Genomic DNA, 19,978 nt, shown 5'->3' with positions numbered 1-19,978 from the left:
AGGCCTAAGCCATTCTATATTAATTCTGAATTAATTAATTCTGAAAGATTAATTCCTAGCTAGCCACACTTACACAGCTTCTTTGGGACTAATTTTACTGGTTCCCATGAAAGCCTTTTGGTATGTAGCTATAGTCGTGCTAAAGTTTATCCTCCTGAAGTCAATGCAGCATTTGCATGGATGCTACTTAACTGACCTTTCATACTCTCATCAGCATGAAAACCTGCTCACTTTATGCTAGAACAACACAGTAGCACAAACAATACTAATGATGAGGTGGATGGGGGGAAAAGGAAAAAACATGGAGTGAGAAGAGAGAAACACTAAGAGCCCATTTTTAGTTGTAAATACCTGAGAATCTTAAATTTACAGCTTGCGAAGAGAATACCTGACTAGAATCCCTGGATATTAAGCTGTCATTGTAATTTTGGTCTTGGGTCAGATCAGAATTACCAGAGAGGTATTTTGAAAGTACTGGATGAAGCAAAATCAATTACTATGCCTTTCACTTTCATTTCCAGTCTTAAAAGAATAAACTTTGGATTTGCTCCGCTTCACTTTTCTCATGATGAAATCAGATAATTTTCCTCCATTAGAAAGGAATTTCAAATTGACAAAATTAAAAAGGGAAGTGTGTGTTACACATGTAATTGAAGAAAGTGTGAATGTGAGGAGAGAAAGAAGGAGAGGAAAAGGGCATGGAAAGAGGAAGGGTGAGAACAGAGAGGAAAAAGGAAAGGAAAATATAGAAAACAGCAAATGCCACAAACAAAGTAGAGCTATCTCTAAACTCAATTAAAATAGTAATCTTTCATGTTCAGGGAGTGAACTGGAAGAACATGAGCTGAATTAAGTGGTTTTTTTCTAAAGCATATGAATGAATCATGTTTCTGAGTATATTATTTAGTACTTATCTGAAAAGGGCTTGATGCCAGTAAATTCTGAATCATAACAGCTTACACGGATTAACAACAGTTCCAAAGAAAATACAGAAATCATTTGAAATATTTAAACATTTTCAGCTCCCGCTTTGCAAGCAGAGCTGGGTAAATAAAGGAGATGATCTGGCATGGGGGTTAGAACTAGATGATCTTTAAGGTCCCTTGCAACCTAAGCCATTCTACAATTCTATGATCAAATAGGGCTAAATAAAACCATTTCAGTGGAAGGGACCAGAGTCCATCCACTTCACCACTTGCAGTCTTGCACAGCCACCTTGCTTCTCCAGGATGCAGACCCAGGATGCAGACCCAGGCTGTGGTCCAGCTCTCAGCCTGCCCCAGAGTCAGAAAGACCACAAGAGTTCAGCAGTAGCAGTGTTTTCACCCACTAATCTGTATTCTCCTCTAAGGGATTGCTACTCTGTCACCACATATTCACTGTGTGGTTACGTCTGGTTCGATACAACCACATCTCTGGTTTCGGCCAGGTTACTGCATGTTTAACCAAACCTGCTCTGTGCCTAACACAGCTTGGCATTCAGTCCATAATGCACAGTGATTTCTAATGGAGTAGCAAGGATAAGCTGATTATCATACATCTTGATCACAAAAGAGAGCTGGGAGCATGCAAGCCAGTGGTAAATCACTGCATCAGTACATCGTTTGGGCTATCACAGAGACGCTACGTAATCTGGTGCAAAATCCTGACACTAAAATTCACTCACTATCTTTAATTACAGCTCCCAGGCACCTTAGGGGAGCTGGAATCTGCTGAATACTGAGAAATAGGTACTGCCATGTGATTGCAATTCAAAAATATGAAGCAACGCCTGTCTCACCTGCGGGGGAAACAGATAATGAAGCAGGGGAATACAAATTCCCTGAAGCTAACCATCAAAAGGCATCAACTCATGAAATAACTACAAAGCCAAATCCAGGAACAATGGATTTAAACTCCCCCTTGTTAACATTAAAAGAATGGCACAAGAAGCTCTACAGGGTAAAAATAGCAAGTAAATGCAGAAATTCCTAGGCTGGGGAAAAGTAAATACACACAGAAAAAAAAAAGTCATTAGAGCTTGAGGGAGGAGTAGGTTAAGCAAAAGGAAATGGCAGTGAGATCAATCACTTGCTAGAAGGATAGCCTAATAAAATAACATACTCAGGAAGGTGAGACAAAATGTCAAGCTTCCCTGCGAGATAACAAATAAATTGCAGTGACCTGATTTATGCCTACATGAATGACCCAATTCAGGAAAATGCATCTTGAAAAAGAAATGAGATTCTACAACTGGGAATAAACTAGGAAAGGGTATGCTGCAAGACACTACAGTGAGTTGTCTTTAACTTCTTAAACCAGGCAGTTTTCAGTCCGTCTTGTATTTTAAGAGGTTTCACATATATCCCTCCAAAACCCTAACTCTGTATATAGTGATTTGTCTTATCTGTGGGATTATGTATAGAAAACTGTACCATCACTGGAAAGGTAATTCTCACACAAACTGAAATCTCAGGTATTTAAAACTCGACATGTCTTGAAGGCAACACTGCAGGCAGGAGGCTGAACTCCACCATGTAAGGTACAGGTTGTGAAGAACCCCAGACTGACCAGTGATGGGGCCCTGCCCTCCTGAACCACGAGTGTGGCTTACAGTGTGTACTGCACTAAGCAAGCACAAGAACAAAAGCTTTGCCACCACATAGGCACATAATTCTGTCCTTTTTTACAAATTACATTGAAAAGGGCTGGTCAGAGATCTTCCTCTGCAAGAGTTTTATATCAGAAAATATCTATCCGTAAGGGGTATGCTGGGAAGAGGGAAATAGAGGACTGCATTGCAATATATATACAGAGAGTTGGTGGGAGAAGAATTTCTCATCAAATGCTCTCGAGAAAAAAATGAACTTTCTAGGATGAGCAGGATAAAACCTTTATAGAGATTATACAGTGACTTAATGTGATCAAATGGGCTGTTGGTGTACTTTTCCCAAAAGCAGAATGACTTTAAGTCAAAATGAAGAACACTAACAAAATAAATTAGAGCAATACCATAATTGAAGTATGCTGATGACTAAACATTCAGCTAGGCAGCACTGAATATGCAGGAGGAAATGGGCTACTATCTTCTGTTCATCTGATCATTTGGAATCTCTGACCAAAGATAATTTCACCATAATTTGGAGGCAATTCTAAGATAGTAAATGCAACCTAGTTCACAAGAATTGCCTAGCTTTAATGAAGAGCAATTGGACCCACAAACCTGTTAAACTCAGGCATGGTATTCATTTACCCCACAGATGAGTTTCCAAATGTGAATAATTTGCTTCTCAGCTATATGCTTATATAATGGAGTAGATGACTAAACTAGTTACATACTTAAAAATGCAAGGAGGAAAGTCACAGTTCTGAAATTGTGGAGATGCTTGCATTGACTAAAGATGTACTAGAACAGCATCAAATGGCATCAGTGAAAACAACACGAGAAATTGCTCCTTTACTTATGCTTGTTTACTTATACTTCACACAGATGTGTAGTCTCTACAGTAGCAGTTGGTGGAATGCAATTTTTGCAGGGTTTTATACTGCACGTCATTTTCTTCAGAAAGGAATTTTGACAGAGAAATCCCTACAGTACCAGTCTGCACCATTGTAGGACAGTGCCAGGTACTGCACTGACCAATGCTCTTCAGAGGAGATTTCAAACTGAGTTGAGAAATAATAAAGACCACATAGAAAAGCCATGTAGAAGGTTCAGATTTTGAGGTATCTACCAGCTGACAGAATGTAACAGATGTCTGAAAAGCATTTGGAGGAAACTGCAGCTAAGCAGTTTCTTAACAAAAGAAACTTGGAAGGGACTGCTCGTGACTGGTGCACTGGCATAGGAACTGAGTTCCTGGAAGAAAAGAGACAAAGAAGACACAAAGATGAAAACTCAGCAACAGAAAAGGCAGAGCTGTAAGAATTGACAGGATCTGCCCAGATAAATGGCCCGCATAAATGTATATAAATGTGTGTGTGTCTATAAATACATGTACACACACAGGTGCATGTCTGTATGCATGTACATTTGCAGAAGAAGCCATTATGAAGTCCTCTTCCCAACACAGTTGGTGTATGAGACTAATTCTCCTGTACTGAGTCTTGGGATAAAAAGTGGTGATTGTGGAAACCCCTACATGGCAGCAGTCTACAAATTCTACAAGGGCAAATACTGAATATACATTTTTATTTATTGTGTAATCGTGCCAGTCTAGGTCCTCAGCTATTAAAGCCAAGGATTTTCACTCCAGTTTGATGATGGAAACTATTAGTGATTCCTTTTTGCCAGTGCAGTTCTAGACCTGGGTTATTCAAACACTTCAGAATATGTTTACCCACACCCGAGCTTACTGACAAACATAAGCTACAAGTTTTTCTGTACAGGTTACTGTTTCTCCATTTTTCTTTTGTTGTATGTCTAGGCAAATTTGGTCCTATTAAAGCACTAAATAAAAAGATCCATGTCTTTTCCCTCAAGAGTTTTAAATTTGTTTAGATATGGTAATCAGCTTTTTTGCTAAACAGCCTCCAGAAAGGTTGTTTCTGTAATTAAAGTGATAAAGAGAGATGCTTAATAACTAAGCATATTTTTATTTACTGATCTGCATGAGTAGATAAAATTTTAACATCTACAGTTCTATGTAGGGAGTTCATGAAATATTTAATGTCACATATAGTGCCAGTTATTCTAGGCATCATTTTTTTTGCCCCAGTTTTAATGAACTACTATTATACTACTATCACAATCAAAGCAAGGTTCTGTTTTTCTCTTTGTGTCTGGCAAAATTACCTCAAGGTATTTAAGACAGATCCTTCCAGCCAAGGTAACTTTTTGACTCTTCATCCACAAACCCAAACAGAGCTTCAGAATGAAGTGACCTGTTAGGTCTTGGGGATAAGGCTTTGATTACTAAAGCAAGGTGTAAACTCTGGGATCTCTCTCCACTTAAATCCTTAATTGAAACCACAGTATTTAAGCATGGACTGATATTTGTATTTGGGACTAACTGCACTGATTTGTATATGACTTTCACAACATGTACTGTGTTACATATCTCTTGTCCTCTTTCTCCTCTCTAACTGCCCTCTGCTGGTGTCTGAGGAAAAGTATTTCTGGGACAGTTGGAACTTTCACCAGGCCTATATTTTTTTTCACTTCTTAGTTCTACACCAAAAGGGACAAGGTGGGCTGGGAACCCTGGTCCCTTTATTTTCTCCTTTCATTTTTTTCCCTTCTAAATTTTCAAGTGGAATTTACAGGGAAGGATGGGCTTATATACAGTTTTCAATCATAGTGAACATACTTGCTCAGGCCTAAAATGTGAAAAAGAAACCATTAAGAGCAATTTTTGCATTTACTCAGCAACTGCTGCAATTCATTGTTTGCAGAAGATAATGATGCAACTCAGACCAGAAGTTTCATGTCTTTTGTGGAAAGTGGCCTGGTTTCTAAATTTTCACTCAAGTATTTTTTAGAGGTCTACTGTCTTAAGGTGACTTTATGATGCTGTACCCCCTATTGCCTGCTCTATGCCAGACACGAGTCTGCACCTTTAAGGGTGGGGAGGAGCCGGTGGAATTCCTTCTGCGGCCCGTGTTCAAAAACACAAATAACTCGCTCGCTCTCGCTCCCAGCACTCGGCTCCTTTTCTCAGGAGAGATGGAGAGTTAAAATTCTTTGCTTTTTGGCTAGCCTGCTAGCTGAGGCAAGAACCTTTCCTGGGACTTTGGTTTTTCTTCTTCTTCTCTTCTGGACCTTTCAGCAACACCAGAACATCACCGGGAGGCCCCACACTGCAGCCCGGAGGGGCCCACACCGAACCCCACACCCAGAGAGGGCAGAGCCACACCTACAAAGAACTCTGAATCTTCCTAGGTCTTCTCCTCAGCGAGAGGTTTCATTATTTAACATTATTCATTCTTTTTTTTGGTGCCTGCATGAACCCTGATTGTTAAATAAATAGCTTTTTTCACTTTCCTCCGAGGAATTGCTTTCTGAACCTGGTGGGGAGAGGGGCTGCTGAAATCTACCTTCTATTAGAGGATACATTCATTTCAGACGTTTTCCTCCAAATTTGTCTCAAACTGGGACATCTACACATAAATAATTTTGGCCCTTTGCAGGAATAATGTACTCTTTGCTCATTAGTGGCCTTTGGGGAGGTTGCTAGTCAAGTAGGTTTTACACAAGCAGTTTTTTTGTTAACATACGATCTCAGCGTGAATGTCACTTTCAAGGACCTACTTGAGGATTTAGAGTTAAGGAGACTATTTGCCTAAATGAAAAGAAAACATTAGTGTCAGGAAACAGAGTTTATCTTCCATGCGTTTCAAGAGCTCTTGAAACTGAAGAAAAATCTGCAGTATTTTTAAGAGTGAATAAACAGAGAGATTTAAAATAATTAAGAAATAAGACTACTTTGAAATAGATTTTGAATAAAATGGAGATCAATTTGATGGGATTTTACAAGACTATGTGGTCAAATATATGGAGTCATGCATTGAGTGAGTGCATAGATAAGAATGGGGATGACCCATCAAGAATGGGAAGTTCCACAAATATCCAGTGCAGTAAATGCTTAAAAGCATTTGATAAAGTACATCTAACCTTTATCTTTCTCAAGGAATGAATACTGATTTGACCATACAAAAGCTGATTCTCCTACATGTTTGTGAATACTTTTTATTAATCCAGTGAAGAACTCTGTATGCACAAACATAAAACTACGTGTAGAAAAAAAATAATAAAAATCATCCAGGTAAATGGGAGGCACTGGACATTTGGGTGTGGGCAAACAATGAACAATAAAGTTCAAATTCAGTAAAACTCTTAATTCCATTCTAGTGCCATCTATACTTTGCATAATACCTCAGGATTTGCTTGAGTCAGACTGAATTCAATAGGATTAGATAATAAGGTCTATTGTCTTGCTGATTAAGAACAGAAATTTTAATGCAAAGATAAATATTTAATGCAATATAATGAGATTCTTAATAAGCAGAAGCAAAAGGAAAACTACTAACTGCAGAAATCAGATTTCAAAGTGAGGAGCAGATTTTCAAGTCCTGCCATGGGCTTCACTCACAATAACATCATTGTGATAACAACATTGTGACAACCTGCAATAATGTAAGATCATTTAGGAGGTTTTTCAGACTTTAGTATTGTGTACAAGTAAAACATTTATCCTTACAAATAAGCTATTTACAGTCTCATTCCAGCCCATTCTTCCTTTGCTAGAAACAGCAATCACTGCAGAATGAAAGATGAGCTACACTCATGGCTACTTGCTTGTATTCCAGCACCAATAAAACAAATCATTAAGATCAAAGCACCAACCCTTTTTAATAAACTGTGAGTACTGTTGTTATTGTGACTTATGGCTTTGCTCTGCAGAGAGGGAAGATACAAAAGAGCACAAAAGAGAAATCATTTTTTTTTTACTGAATGGTTCAGTATTAACAATAAATATAGTACATCATATATATAATACCTCTATGTTACATGCATACCTAAATATTAATACACATGCGAGTAGAACTCTAGTTTTATATATGAAGAGGAGTTCAGGTCCTGACTTGCAGTCAGGACATGGCCAGACCTTATGCTGGGACAAAAGAGGAAAGCAAATGTTCCCTGATTCTCCAGTTTGGCCACAGGCTTCTCTGGCTTCCAAAATGGTGCTGTTCCGTGCCAAGCAGGGGGCAGTTTTATGATACAAATTGAAAAGCATTTGGGGAAGAGGTGCCACTCAGAACAGGACACATTCAAAATTACTCTATAACTTAAGAGAGCTTCATGGCTTTTAAAAGATTTTAGTCAGAGACCTTTTATTTCAATTGATGAATGAGTTTGCCTTTCCTCATATCTGGGTATTCAACCAGCAAAGACACCTGCCACCTACCCTTTGAAAACAGCATTCTCTTGAAGGGGTTTCCACCAGGCTCCAAAACAAATGGGTGGCCAAAACCATTGTTTAGAGTTGTTGAAGGTTAGAAGCCCTAAGCCAACACAGAGAATTGGGTTTAACCCCATCTGCCTTGAGTAAACTTGCTAACTCATTGTGCAAAACATGTAGAGGGAATATACACATAATAGTAGTGATCAATTGATTTTTCAGGATCCTGGCTAGGCTGGTATTACTGGTCATCAGAAATTATTTGTTTTGATTTCTGATACAGAGAACTCAATACAGAAAATACTGAGGTAAAAAATAAACATTAAATGATACAGAAGCAGATCTTTTAATATTAAGTACTTCAGTGCCCAATGATTTTTCATAATTTTTGCCTGTTTCTCTATGCTAGAAAAAGGTGGAGTAGACTTGCAGAATTTCAAGATAAAATTATACCAGTGACGTAACTTTTAATATAAAAGACAGTTTCTGAAAATGTTTCAACAGAAATACGTATTTCTCACTTATTACTTCATGAGGTCATTTTTAAACATTCATGAGCCACTTATCTTAAAATAAATTCTTCTCCATGAAGCTGTCTGCTTATTTTTAAGTTTTCAATGTGTTTTCCCCTTTCCAGTATTTCTAACTACATTTTAGAACCTAATTCCTTAAAACTAATAAATGTTTCTCCTTCCTTTATGATCCACTGCTGTTGTTGCTTAGCCACTGGTTATCACCTACACACTCTATCTTCTCTTTTATGAAAAACATTGTTATAGCCTGAAACAATTCTGCCATATAGATAAAGTATTAAGTATTTTATGCAGGTGAATAGCTCTTCCATTTCCATTACCATTATCAGATTGGCCTAGTCCTACAGGACTGCAGCAATTCTACAATCAGGATAATGATCAATGTCTCCCTCTCATTCTCTGAATATTACTGATAAAAGAACGAATCTTAAATTTCACGCTTAACCATGCAAAACGGCGCTACTCATTTAACTGTTTCAGGAATCTCTGAACCATACGGATAAACGTGCTTTCGGACGAGCAGAGTTTATTCCACTGTACCAAGGGATGTGAGGCAACACTTAATTTGGAGCATTAATTACTTACAGATGATTATGTTCAGCTGATATGTACAGAAACCTAGATTATGAGTAGATTTGGCTTGACTGATGAAACTAGCTAGAGTTTGTAAAAGAAAATTTTGCATTTTGAATGTAGTCTCTCTATGTATTACTTGCCAATCCAATTCCCCCCAAAATACAAATAAATGTGAATGTTTCTAATGAAAGAAGTATTTTCATTAATAACCACATGGGGATTTTTTTGCAATTTAAAAAAGCAGTCTGCTGGTATATAAGTAACAAAAGTACTTAGAATTCTACAGCTCTGCTATTGGAATGCAAGAAGTATTGCAAACAACAGATTTTATTTTACTCATCTATTCTTTCGCTTGATTCAAATATATTAATCCTGAGACTGAGTTAAAACCCCTTCATTTTCCTTGGTTTGGATTAAAATCAGCCAGTTCTGCCTATTGGAGATAATTGATGGGTGCAAACTCTAAAACTTCACGTAAGAGCACTGCCATTGTGTGATCTCCTATTCTAATCTCAGTAAACACATGCCCCCTAGCAAATGATGACAATCTGGCTCTAAAGAGCCCTTAGGTTCAGCAAGTCCATTTCTTTTCACCCCCGGTTTATCTTAATCTGGAAACAGATGTCCTGCTCCATTATCTGAAGTATGACTGGACTCACTGGAGCGGTAATGGATCTCTGCCACATTTCAGATTTCTACTGAATTTGTAATTTTTTTTAAGTGTATATACAGAAGATTTGCTTTGTAGGTTATATTTGCTCACAAATGCAAAGTCTGAAACTTAGCACAATAAAGGTCTATATAGAACCTGTAGATCATTTTGTGTGAAGGTTTGCTCCTCCTAATTTCTTTCCTTTTTTTTTGAAAAATTGTAAATTCTCATTTCCGATTTCCTGGATTCAAAATGTGCAAGTATAAAGAAAAGGTCCTCACTTGACATTTTGATCAGAAAGCACTGACCATGTTGAATCAACTTGTCCATGGGAATATATTCATCGTGTCACAACTTGAGAACATGTACAGGTCAAACACATGCCCAAAAGGTGACATTTCCATGGGAAAACAGCTGGCTTTTGTTCAGCCCTAGTTCATAGCTCATAGACTCTCTGCTGTGCTGATTAACATCAATAGGCATTTTCTGCAGCACAATAGAACAAAATGATGCTGATGATTTCATTTAAAAAATAACTGGCTAATATTTTTTGTACTGATTGAAATATACTTACTGAGAGAAGAATCCTGATTCAGATTAGTATTTCCACATAGAAGGGACTGTGCCACTTAACTATTTAATTTTCTTAAAAAATACACCTTAAGTGATAAAATCAAAAATTCTGTCTGCATAAACCAGCCCTTTTTACTCCTTTCCCTATTTTTTGAAGTTTATTAATCCTCTGAATTATTGCTAGTAATTATTAAATTACTGCATAATTACTGGGGAATTATCAGCCCACTTACAATAAAATATTAATTTTCTTAGACTCCTTGACTAAATCTGACCATCAAATTCTTACAGAACTCATATCAGGGAAGTATTTTTCTCATTCTTTGAGAAGACATTTCATTACCATGCAAATGGAAGTGCCTCTGAGCAGGCTAATTGGTATATGCAATATGTAACAGGCAAACCATAGTCTGAAGTCACTGCAGAAAGTATAATTCAAATTTGACTGGAAATACCATTTTTTCTTGAGATCTGGTATTTACATATGGCAAAGCGGTGGGTGGATATCTATCACATGTGCAAATATTAAAAAGAAAAATTGTGCAAGATACTGTGTTTCACCACCAAAGAACATTTAAAGGAAATGTACTTGGTAATTAGATTAATAATGGGCTATTCATTTGATAGAATCAGGCAGCCTATTTGAAAGCAACAGAAGTACATAATGTAATCAAAGCATATTTGGTTCAATTACCTGCATTTGTTTATTTATTTAAAGGCATGTTGTGTACGCACACTATCACTAGCTTTTAACACTTATTTTAGAAGAGAGTGCAATATTCAACAGTCCAGGAGAACACTGGAAAAGACCATGGGTTTACTTCTAAGAATAGACCTCGGGAATAAGCAGTTTAGGCAATTACAAATTCAGTTTCAAACACAACTTCTCATACTGAACTTCTCAGGAGCACTCTTCAGTAGAATGGGACACAAACAGATTCCCAAGTGTATCAGAAAGGATGCTGCCAGCATCTGTGAAACCGGCTCCAAGTTGTCAATCTTGAACACACAAAAAATCCACTCTAACATGTAATTTTAACATGTGAATATAAACCTGAAACTTAACACACAAATCAGCCGCACAGCCAAGAACTGTGACTTTCTTTACCATGAAACTAATCTAAACCCAGTGTCACTCTCAACAGCAGGTTAACATAGACTAATCTTACTGACGTGCAGTCATTCCTCTTAAGTGCCTAAACACGGAGCTTCTGCAGCCAGCCACAGGCAGTCATTAATTTCACACTGTGAAAACGCTTTCTAAAGACAACTCTGTAATCAAACGTGTTTATTTACCTGTCATAGTCTTGGCAAATCTCCCCAACAGCTACCAAAGCTTTCAGATACTCATTGGGCTGATAGGGGTGGATGTAGTGCAGCGAGCAGCTGTTCCTAGGATCACCGTTCGATGCAGTGAAATCTATAGCTACCTGGAAAAGAAAAGAAGTCAATGTGTTGCAGAGCTCTTGTGAGCATAAGTATACCTACATCAACTATGTATCTTTACCAGAAACAATTTGCTGCAGCAAAGAGACAGCAGCCTTAAAGCAAAGGTCATTTTACAGTGTACTTAATCAAATTTGAATTAGGATTGTACCGGTAAATATACGTAGAAGCAAATGACAGTTTATAAAATAAGAGATAACAAAACTAAAATGGCATAATTAGGTAAAAAATTACCTGCATTGCTATTCTATGGGGAAAATTATGTTCTAATACAAATGAATCAAATTAACTATCTCTAGGTTCTCATATTTAATTAAATTATTCCAGCTCAGGTGACGTTCAGGACATAAAAGCTTTGCAGCAAAAATGTCCTTAGAGAGTTACAAGTCCTACTAAAACTATAAATTAAAACTCCAATTAGGGACATTTCTTAGCTATTTTAATTCTTACTGTGGCTGTAGTAGTAGATATTGGTTGTCTGGTATTTTTTGTCTTCAAAACATCTAAGCATTAAATAATTAACCCTCCCAATTTCACAGTCAACAGCAAGCTTAACCATGAGCTGCAGGGTAAAAATAAAGCTTGAATCCTGCAAAGATTTTTTGGTTGTTGTTTTTGAAAAACCTTAGAGAAGATTGTGGGAAGTAGTCAATGCAAAAGCAAGTATTAATGAATCATCTTAAAATTAATTTCTCCCTTTTAAAATGCTCTTTATACTTCTCACTGAAGGTAGGCTCTGGCATGCAACTTCCTTTGTCATGGATCAGAAAGTCCTCTGCTGAATTTGTGATGCTGCTTTATAGGAATTCCTAAAAGGAGCAACAATAATCCCAAGGGTCTTACAGAGGGAACAAAGCCATTTATAAAATGTCCTTGTGTCTAATAACCTATTCCTCTAAAAAATCCATTACACCTGAATATTCAATAGACAAACGCAGCAAGTTCAGATTTCAGTTTTACAGTGTAGCTGGAAGCTAAGAAAGGGTCTTGCTAAAGGCTGCAAAAAGCACTCTGAAGGCACAGCTTGCTTTTGCAAATGTTCAGCTTCCCCAGCTGCAGCCTCTGCTTGGCACAGGGAACGCTACTTTATGCAGCTCTAAAATGAAAATGAAACATGACATTTTCGTGCTTCTGTAAAAAAATTACACAGCTGTTCTGAAACTTACTTCTTGATGCTAAAAAGTAAAAGGGAAGTATCATACTAGGTCAACCCAAAATGGCTTTCATCCACTGGTTCTGATTTTCCACCTCTATCTTTTAGCTGAAGAAACTCCCTTCTTTGCCTTGATCACCTATGAACCCCTGGCACCTCACCACATCCAGTCAGGAGAGAGATGAGATTTTTGGCTTGCAGATAAGAGTAATCTTTCACCTCTGCTTCCTACTCACTGTTCAGGCACCGAAGCACTGAGTTTGTTTTCCACATAGATCTTTTTCCAAAAATGGTATCTGGATTTATCTTGAATAAATCAGTGAAGAACCTCTCATGACTTCACTTGTAAGGGCACGTAACTGAGAAGCACTACACATATTTAACTGAGGAAGAAAGCAACATTAGTGGTTGTGAAACCCAAGATAAACCTATGGATGCCTGTATGGACTAGCTTAGTTTTGGGAAAATTATTTGTAAAAAATCTTATTCAAGGTATGCATATTCAAGGTATGCATATTCAAGGCATGCATATTTTCTTAAAAATAAGTATATTTTCCCTGACATTAATTTGACCCTAATTTCATTATACAAGGCACAAAAATGCCACTGTATGATAGGGAAACAAAGGGGATTCCTGTAAAATTGTTAAAAGTAGGTGTTTTTGCTGATAATCTCAAACCACTATAACACCTTAACAAGACTTTAGTGACACATCAAACAGAACTGGACGAGACTTCCTTTATGGCTGTTAGCCATGGCTAACTGCTTTGGAAATGAAAACAAGAATACGGAGTAGGAATAAGGAGTAGGTTTCATGAGCTTGGAAAAAAGCCTGTGGCTAGTGTTCGGGTAAGCAAAAAACACTTCCTGGAACAAGCTTCCTTTTGGAAATGGTCCTTGCAGCAGAGGTCTGCTGATAAGTAAAAAAAAAAACCTCATTTCCTATGATGAAGAATTTATGAATATTTGTACTTGGATGCAATGTGCTTGAATTTGATCCAAGTCTCTGTTTGACTCCCACAGAGAGGACTTAGAAGAAAGATGACCCCTTTAAATTGCCATGATTCTAAAATACCAATGCAGAGCTCTGCTCTTTTAGCATTACTTAACAATACCAAGGTCTTGTGCAAATACATCAGATAAGGATTTGTAAAAATAATTTAATATATGACAGAAGTTATGTTAATATAACAACTGAGCTTATCTTTGGGCAGCAAAGGAGGAATCTTTCTTACAGTGCGTACATTTGATTTTTATCAGTGTATCTTTAAATGTATCACTTCCAATGTACCAGTCATCTTCCCTCAGCTAAATAAGAGCATAACAGAACAACAACTATACTCAGTACCAGCTTCTTTTTTTTTTCCTCAGACTCGTAAAAAGGTGATTTTCACTACACTCAAAACATCCTACATAGCTGGGACCTCCTGCTAGATCTGTCAGCAACAAATCAGGCTGCCCAATACCGTGACCTGCCTGAGAGAACATCTGTCTGATATATCTTTCTATTACAGTTCCTTTTATGCATGTTACACATCCTTTCTCCTGTATTTCCTAAAGTGATGGAAATGTCTTCTGACTACAGACCCATTTGCACTGCCACCCTCTGAACATTTCTTCTGCAGCAGGGTACACTGATAAGAGATACAGTGTTCGGCAATAAACTGGGCATAAAAATAGAGGGCTGGAATCAGCACTGTCGATCTCTGTAGATGAAAACTTCTTAATAACTGGTTTTAAAGCAAAGGAAAAGTTTACTTTTGTTTTTCAGAGATATTCTTTCTAACTTCTACAATCAAGGTACAAAGCATCCCAAGAAGACATAGCATGATGTTACCAAGGCTTTCATTATACCTTAAATTAGCAGGTACATCATGCTACAGCTTTTTGTTATCAAATGTGTGTTTGGCATCCCATTTTCCCTCCCTCAGCAAGTGCCCTTTCAAATCACATTTGTATCATACTGCCTGTACACAGCATGAGCTCAATAGAAATGTCATTAATATTAGGACAATGACAACAAGAATACACGTATCAGGAGAGTTTCAAACAACCCCAAATCCACTACAGTTAAAAAAAAATGGAAATCTGAGAAAGTCCAAGGAATAGGCCTCCTCTGTTTCAGTGGTCTGAATGAATCAGTTTAGGACTATGTGAAGAGGAGATTACATGATGCATGCAGAAAGCAAGGGAGAATGGAATATCTCCCCAGTAGGCTGCACCCTTTTGTTTGAGTGACCACCGGAGAATTTATTTCGGAAAACAACACCACATCTCACAACCAGCCTGTGCAATAATACTGAGGACTGGTAGAAGAAAAGCGAAGGAAAATATGTGGAGAGCCAGTTAGTGACGATGTTTAGGTAGAACCACTAGGTTATGCATGCAGAGAGCTACAGGTACAGAGATGTCACCATGGCTTACCCTGGGTCCACGCAGGTTGAAAACTGATAGTGATGAGTTTACACAATGCTTTACCATTGAGGGCAATAGTAATTCAGGGATTTCTGCAGTTCACAGTAGTATGAATCTTCCATTTCTTTTATGTCCTCACTGCCCATCCTTGCAGATGAGCTTACTTAAGCTTTCTATTACCAATTGTTTTGTTTCAGTAAAATGAAATATAGTAAAATATAGTAGAAGAGGTACTATCCACTTTAACCCATTTGCCCCACTACTTTTAAACTTGTCTTTCACAGCCTACTAATAGGAAACCTGTGATAAGTAAATAAAAGGCAAGCAAATTGCCACAACCCTTCCTTGCACTGAGTAAGAACTCCCTCTTCCATTGGAAAACAGCTAGGAGGAATCAAAGAGAGTTTGAAAAGCACAACTGTAACTTAACTTAATATGTAAATCCCTAGACACTTTCTAATGGTGGCAGTGCTCCTGTTCTTGAGCTGGAGCTATAGGAAATGCATATTAACTGGTCTTTGCATGTGCCTAAGCACATGCCCTGATTAGAAAAGGCTTTAGAACATTACATGAAGACATTAATGTCTTTCTGATAACAATCTTGAACACAGTTGATAATTGAGTTCTTCCAGTCATATTTTAGGGAGGAAATGTCAGAAAAGATAAATTAAAGGGGTTTCTGGTGATTGCAAAGTTTCAGACTTGAAGAGAAATATGTGGATTTCTCCTTTTGCATTGCAGATATGTGGGGATAAAAGAAGTAGGTGGGTAAGGCAGAGAGGTAATTAATTACACAGTATGCTTTATATGAGAGAAGACAACTATGAAGATCTTTGTCCACTGCAGAAGGTATTTCCTTCAAAACCAGAACAGAGTCCTCAGTTCTGGGTGTTATCCAATGAGTTTGTGATTGGTACGGACAAAGTCCATGTTTAACACCTCAAAAAGCTGATCTGTACACAGGAGGACAATCCACTACTGTCTATAGCTGCTGCTGGAACTTTCGGGTACAATTAAAAAAAAAAACCAACTTTCTTTTTTTGTCAAATCTTTTTGGAAAATTAAGGCTTGCCTGGAAAATGTGAAATGGAACATTTCAGTAGCATCCAGTGTCTGATATATGTGGGAGCAGAAGTAGGGCAGGGTGTTACAGGAAAAGAAAAGATCTCCAGCAGAAGAATAATACCTTGGTGCGCATTTTTAGCCCTTTAGCTGGCATGAATTAGAAGTCACATAAATCAGATTGGAACTGAGCCACAATCCATATTCCTATGCTATGGGAAAAACTGATATATCATATCATATTACATGATATTAAGTATATTAATTTTTAGATACATGATACAAAAAAAGATCAAACCTACACATCATTAAATGTTTCTAAATTTATTAAATGGAAATGCAAAAAACTGTATTTCTGTTTATGAAGAGCCCAGCAAATCCTTTTACACCCTGTTCCTTGAACTGAATAGCTTCTGAGTACACTCTAAATTAGAACTGTGTACCCCTGTAGTGCCACCTTACTTGGTAGCTATGGCTGAGATATGAAACACCAGCATTTACCCCAGACTGACAGAGAAAAGTCCCTGGTTGGATCTCTGTGTGTGACTTTCTGTATGGCACCATTTCAGGGGAAAAACCTTTCTTTAGCGGAGCACTCATTCTGGAAAGGAAGACTGGCCCTTATTACGTTTTGCAAGAAGAACTTAATAATTTACCAAGGAATGGCATGTAAGAATCATTTCTCTGAAAGTAATGAATTGGTATCTAAGGGGATTCCCTTTCTTCAAAACAAATTAGAGAAGTAAGGCACTTACTGTAAACTGTATTTGGCAGCCTCCCATGATATAATCTAAGAAAGAATGCATCTTGTGTATCTGCAGACAAGAAAGCAAGACATTCAACTTAGCTGCATACTGATAAAACGTAAGAGAACTGCCTGAAAAAAAATTGGAAGTAGGAGAGGGACCAACTGAAAATAAGGTAAAGGAAGAAATCATTAAATACAGTTTGAGACAGAAACAAAACTATAAACAGAAAAAATATCAAAATTCTAAACCTACAGAAAGGAAAATTCACATAAGAAGTAGAACCAACTGCTTCTCAGTGGGAATTCAGTGGAAATTTTGCTGTTGGTTTAGGAGGAACAAGAGAAATTTTGTAGACATAATGGAAGTCTTAAAAGGGATACACACAAAGTTGGCAAGTCTTTAGGTGTTAGAGTTTAGTATTGTCTTTTGCATTGTAAAACTGCAGGGATAGGGCAAGAGAAATGTAATGAGAGTTGAGGACAGTCAACTTACTTTTGAGATTCAAATCCTTGCCTCTACTTTTTGTAGGGAATAGTTTCCACTGCTATTCTACAGGCAGTTCCATTTTGTTCCAAGCACCATTAAAATTTATCACTGAGAGCTTAGTAAAGAAAGAGACAAAGAGCAAAACATATAGATACCTTGCACTGATTAAGGATGACAATGCCTGAGTTCTTGTAGTTCTTCTTCTTTGCTTTGTACTTGGGGTTAATGCATTCCCATTGTACCTGTGAAAAAAACAGCAGTCACTCTGCAGGAAAATTTTATGTACAGATGGAATAATTGACAAAAACTGCACTGCCTAATTTCCACATTTGACTAAATCATAACAGATAATGGCACACAGAGAGGAAAAAAATGAAAACTGTTAACTATGCAGAAAATAGTTAATAGAAAAAGGCCCAGGGCAAACATCAGTCTTTGAACATATACATGTGGACAAGGCACTAAGGGAGACATCCAGATTCATTTGTTGTCATCTTCCAGTCTTGTAGTTTCAGGTGTTACATAAGAAAGATTGAGGATCTTTTGAGATCATTTAAGAGGAAAAAAAAAGAAGGAACTTAATACAAATGAAAATACTGGAGAGAGCAACCTGATGCATTGTATTAACTACAAAACTGTTGTCACAGTAACACTGAGTTTTGTATTAAACTCATGATTAGAAAAATTCTGGTCAGCAATCATCTCGCTTTCTCCTTTAAGTCTGACAGGAAAATAAAAAGTTAAGAAAATCAGTAAAGTGTTCACAAAGATGGAGCTAACTACTGATATGTTTGAAATTTATCCCTAAGAATATATCAAAATCCCTTTTTGAATTTTTTTTCATAGTTTTATTTACAGATAGTCAGTTTTACAGCAAAACAGTCCTGCCTTGTTACTGAAATACATCTCCTTGTTTTCATCATAACATCTCACAGGTTCTTAATCATTTCCACTTGAAATGTTCTGCCTTCCTCTGGTTTCAGGCAGCGTGAGAAGGCCAAGCTTTCAGACCCTCACCTCTAATGTCTACAATATTATTCATGCCTCTTACTGCAGGAGTAAAGCGTACATTTGTACATGCAAGTGTCTATTGGCATTTGTATATACAGATTTTTATCTGTAATAGGCTGTTCATAAGGTTAATAACATGACTATTTTCCTTCAGAGAGCTGTTTTCCAAGTGTGGGGACAAAACATGTGATGCTGGGTAACAGAAAGAAATACAATTCCAAAAGGAACCAGAATGATCGATTATCTAAAAATCTCTACTATGAAATTTTGAAATGAAACATGTCTTAAGTGTAACAGTGTTTTGCCTACAATGAAAACCTTCCTAAGTGTTACAATACTTCTATAGTGAGGTACCTACATGATACATCCTAACAAAGTGTCTGAGCACCAAAACCTATTTTTACTTTATGCTCAGCCCCAGAAATTTCATCGAGCTTCAAGCCACTGCCTAACAGCAATTATTTGGATGTCTCTGAAGTATTCCAGACTTAGAGATTTTGTCAAACATCAAAAAAACGGAAGGCAAAACATCTGGCTTTGGAGCAAGATGAGACCATTTTGGCACAGGAGAGGAGGGGTATTTTTCATCACTGTGAAATGGAGACAGGTGACAGAGTGAAGAATGGGAAAAGACAAAAAAAAAGTTCCAACTGCAGGAAGCACATCTGCTTGCTCTCCCAGCTAGCCTACAGCTCAGTTATTTGTCTTGTGAAACAAATGTTCCAACTGAGAAGACAGGCAGATACAGGCCCTCATGTTCAGGGAAAATCCTCCATAAATATTTCTTCACTACTCAAGAGAAGCAGTCAGGCTCAAGAAATAAAAACCCTTCTCTCCCAGCAAAGAGAGTGCTCTGTGACACAATGCTGGAGTGCAATAAGCTCATGTTTGGGTCTGAGAGCAAGGCAAAAGCACTGCCCTCTCCCATCTTGATAGGCTGCGGTCAGGTAAAACACACAGTTGTCTCCACACTTACTGGAAACATTCGTACAGAAAAATCATGTTGTCTGTATATTATAAATACACTGTAATATATCAAATAGAAAGCAAAAATAGGAGACAGGATTCCTCCCTTTGACACTGAAACACACTGGAGAGGTCTAGTAGCTTTCCCCTGAACATCCAAGGTGAACCTCCTTAATTTTAGCATCCTCCAACATGAATATTTTTTCAATGTACATATTTAAACAAGGCCTGACCTATATGAAGCCATATACTATGCACATAATTTCTCTCCTCAGGAAAGGACTATTCAAGCCTGAAAAAAATGTTTTTCATGGTATTCTTTTAGGGAAGAAGTTTACAATAAATAAGGACCGAAGTGGCATAAAACATCATTTAAGGGGAGAAAAGATCTCTCAGGTTCCCTTAGCTAACTGTAAAATGCAATTATGAATGTTCACCTACCTTGCACAGCATTTTGAGATGTATGGATAACA

At 37.5% G+C, this 19,978-nt stretch overlaps 1 protein-coding gene across 3 annotated transcripts in view; it reads right to left on the bottom strand.

Annotated features, from left to right (window-relative positions):
* CPNE4 (copine 4) overlaps positions 1-19,978 on the bottom strand; it is a 229,594-nt gene that overhangs the window by 27,999 nt on the left and 181,617 nt on the right. For all 3 annotated transcript variants that reach the window (XM_048300558.1, XM_048300539.1, XM_048300549.1), the window contains 3 exons: positions 17,684-17,770; positions 17,049-17,108; positions 11,514-11,647 (listed from right to left, as the gene is read on the bottom strand). In XM_048300558.1, the coding sequence (XP_048156515.1) occupies positions 11,514-11,647; positions 17,049-17,108; positions 17,684-17,770 (281 nt within the window). The remainder of the gene's footprint in view (positions 1-11,513; positions 11,648-17,048; positions 17,109-17,683; positions 17,771-19,978) is intronic.

Source organism: Corvus hawaiiensis, chromosome 1, assembly GCF_020740725.1.
Source record: "Corvus hawaiiensis isolate bCorHaw1 chromosome 1, bCorHaw1.pri.cur, whole genome shotgun sequence".
NCBI lineage: Eukaryota > Metazoa > Chordata > Aves > Passeriformes > Corvidae > Corvus > Corvus hawaiiensis.
Note: the sequence above shows the minus strand (reverse complement) of the source record. Positions and strands in the feature narration are given on the sequence as shown.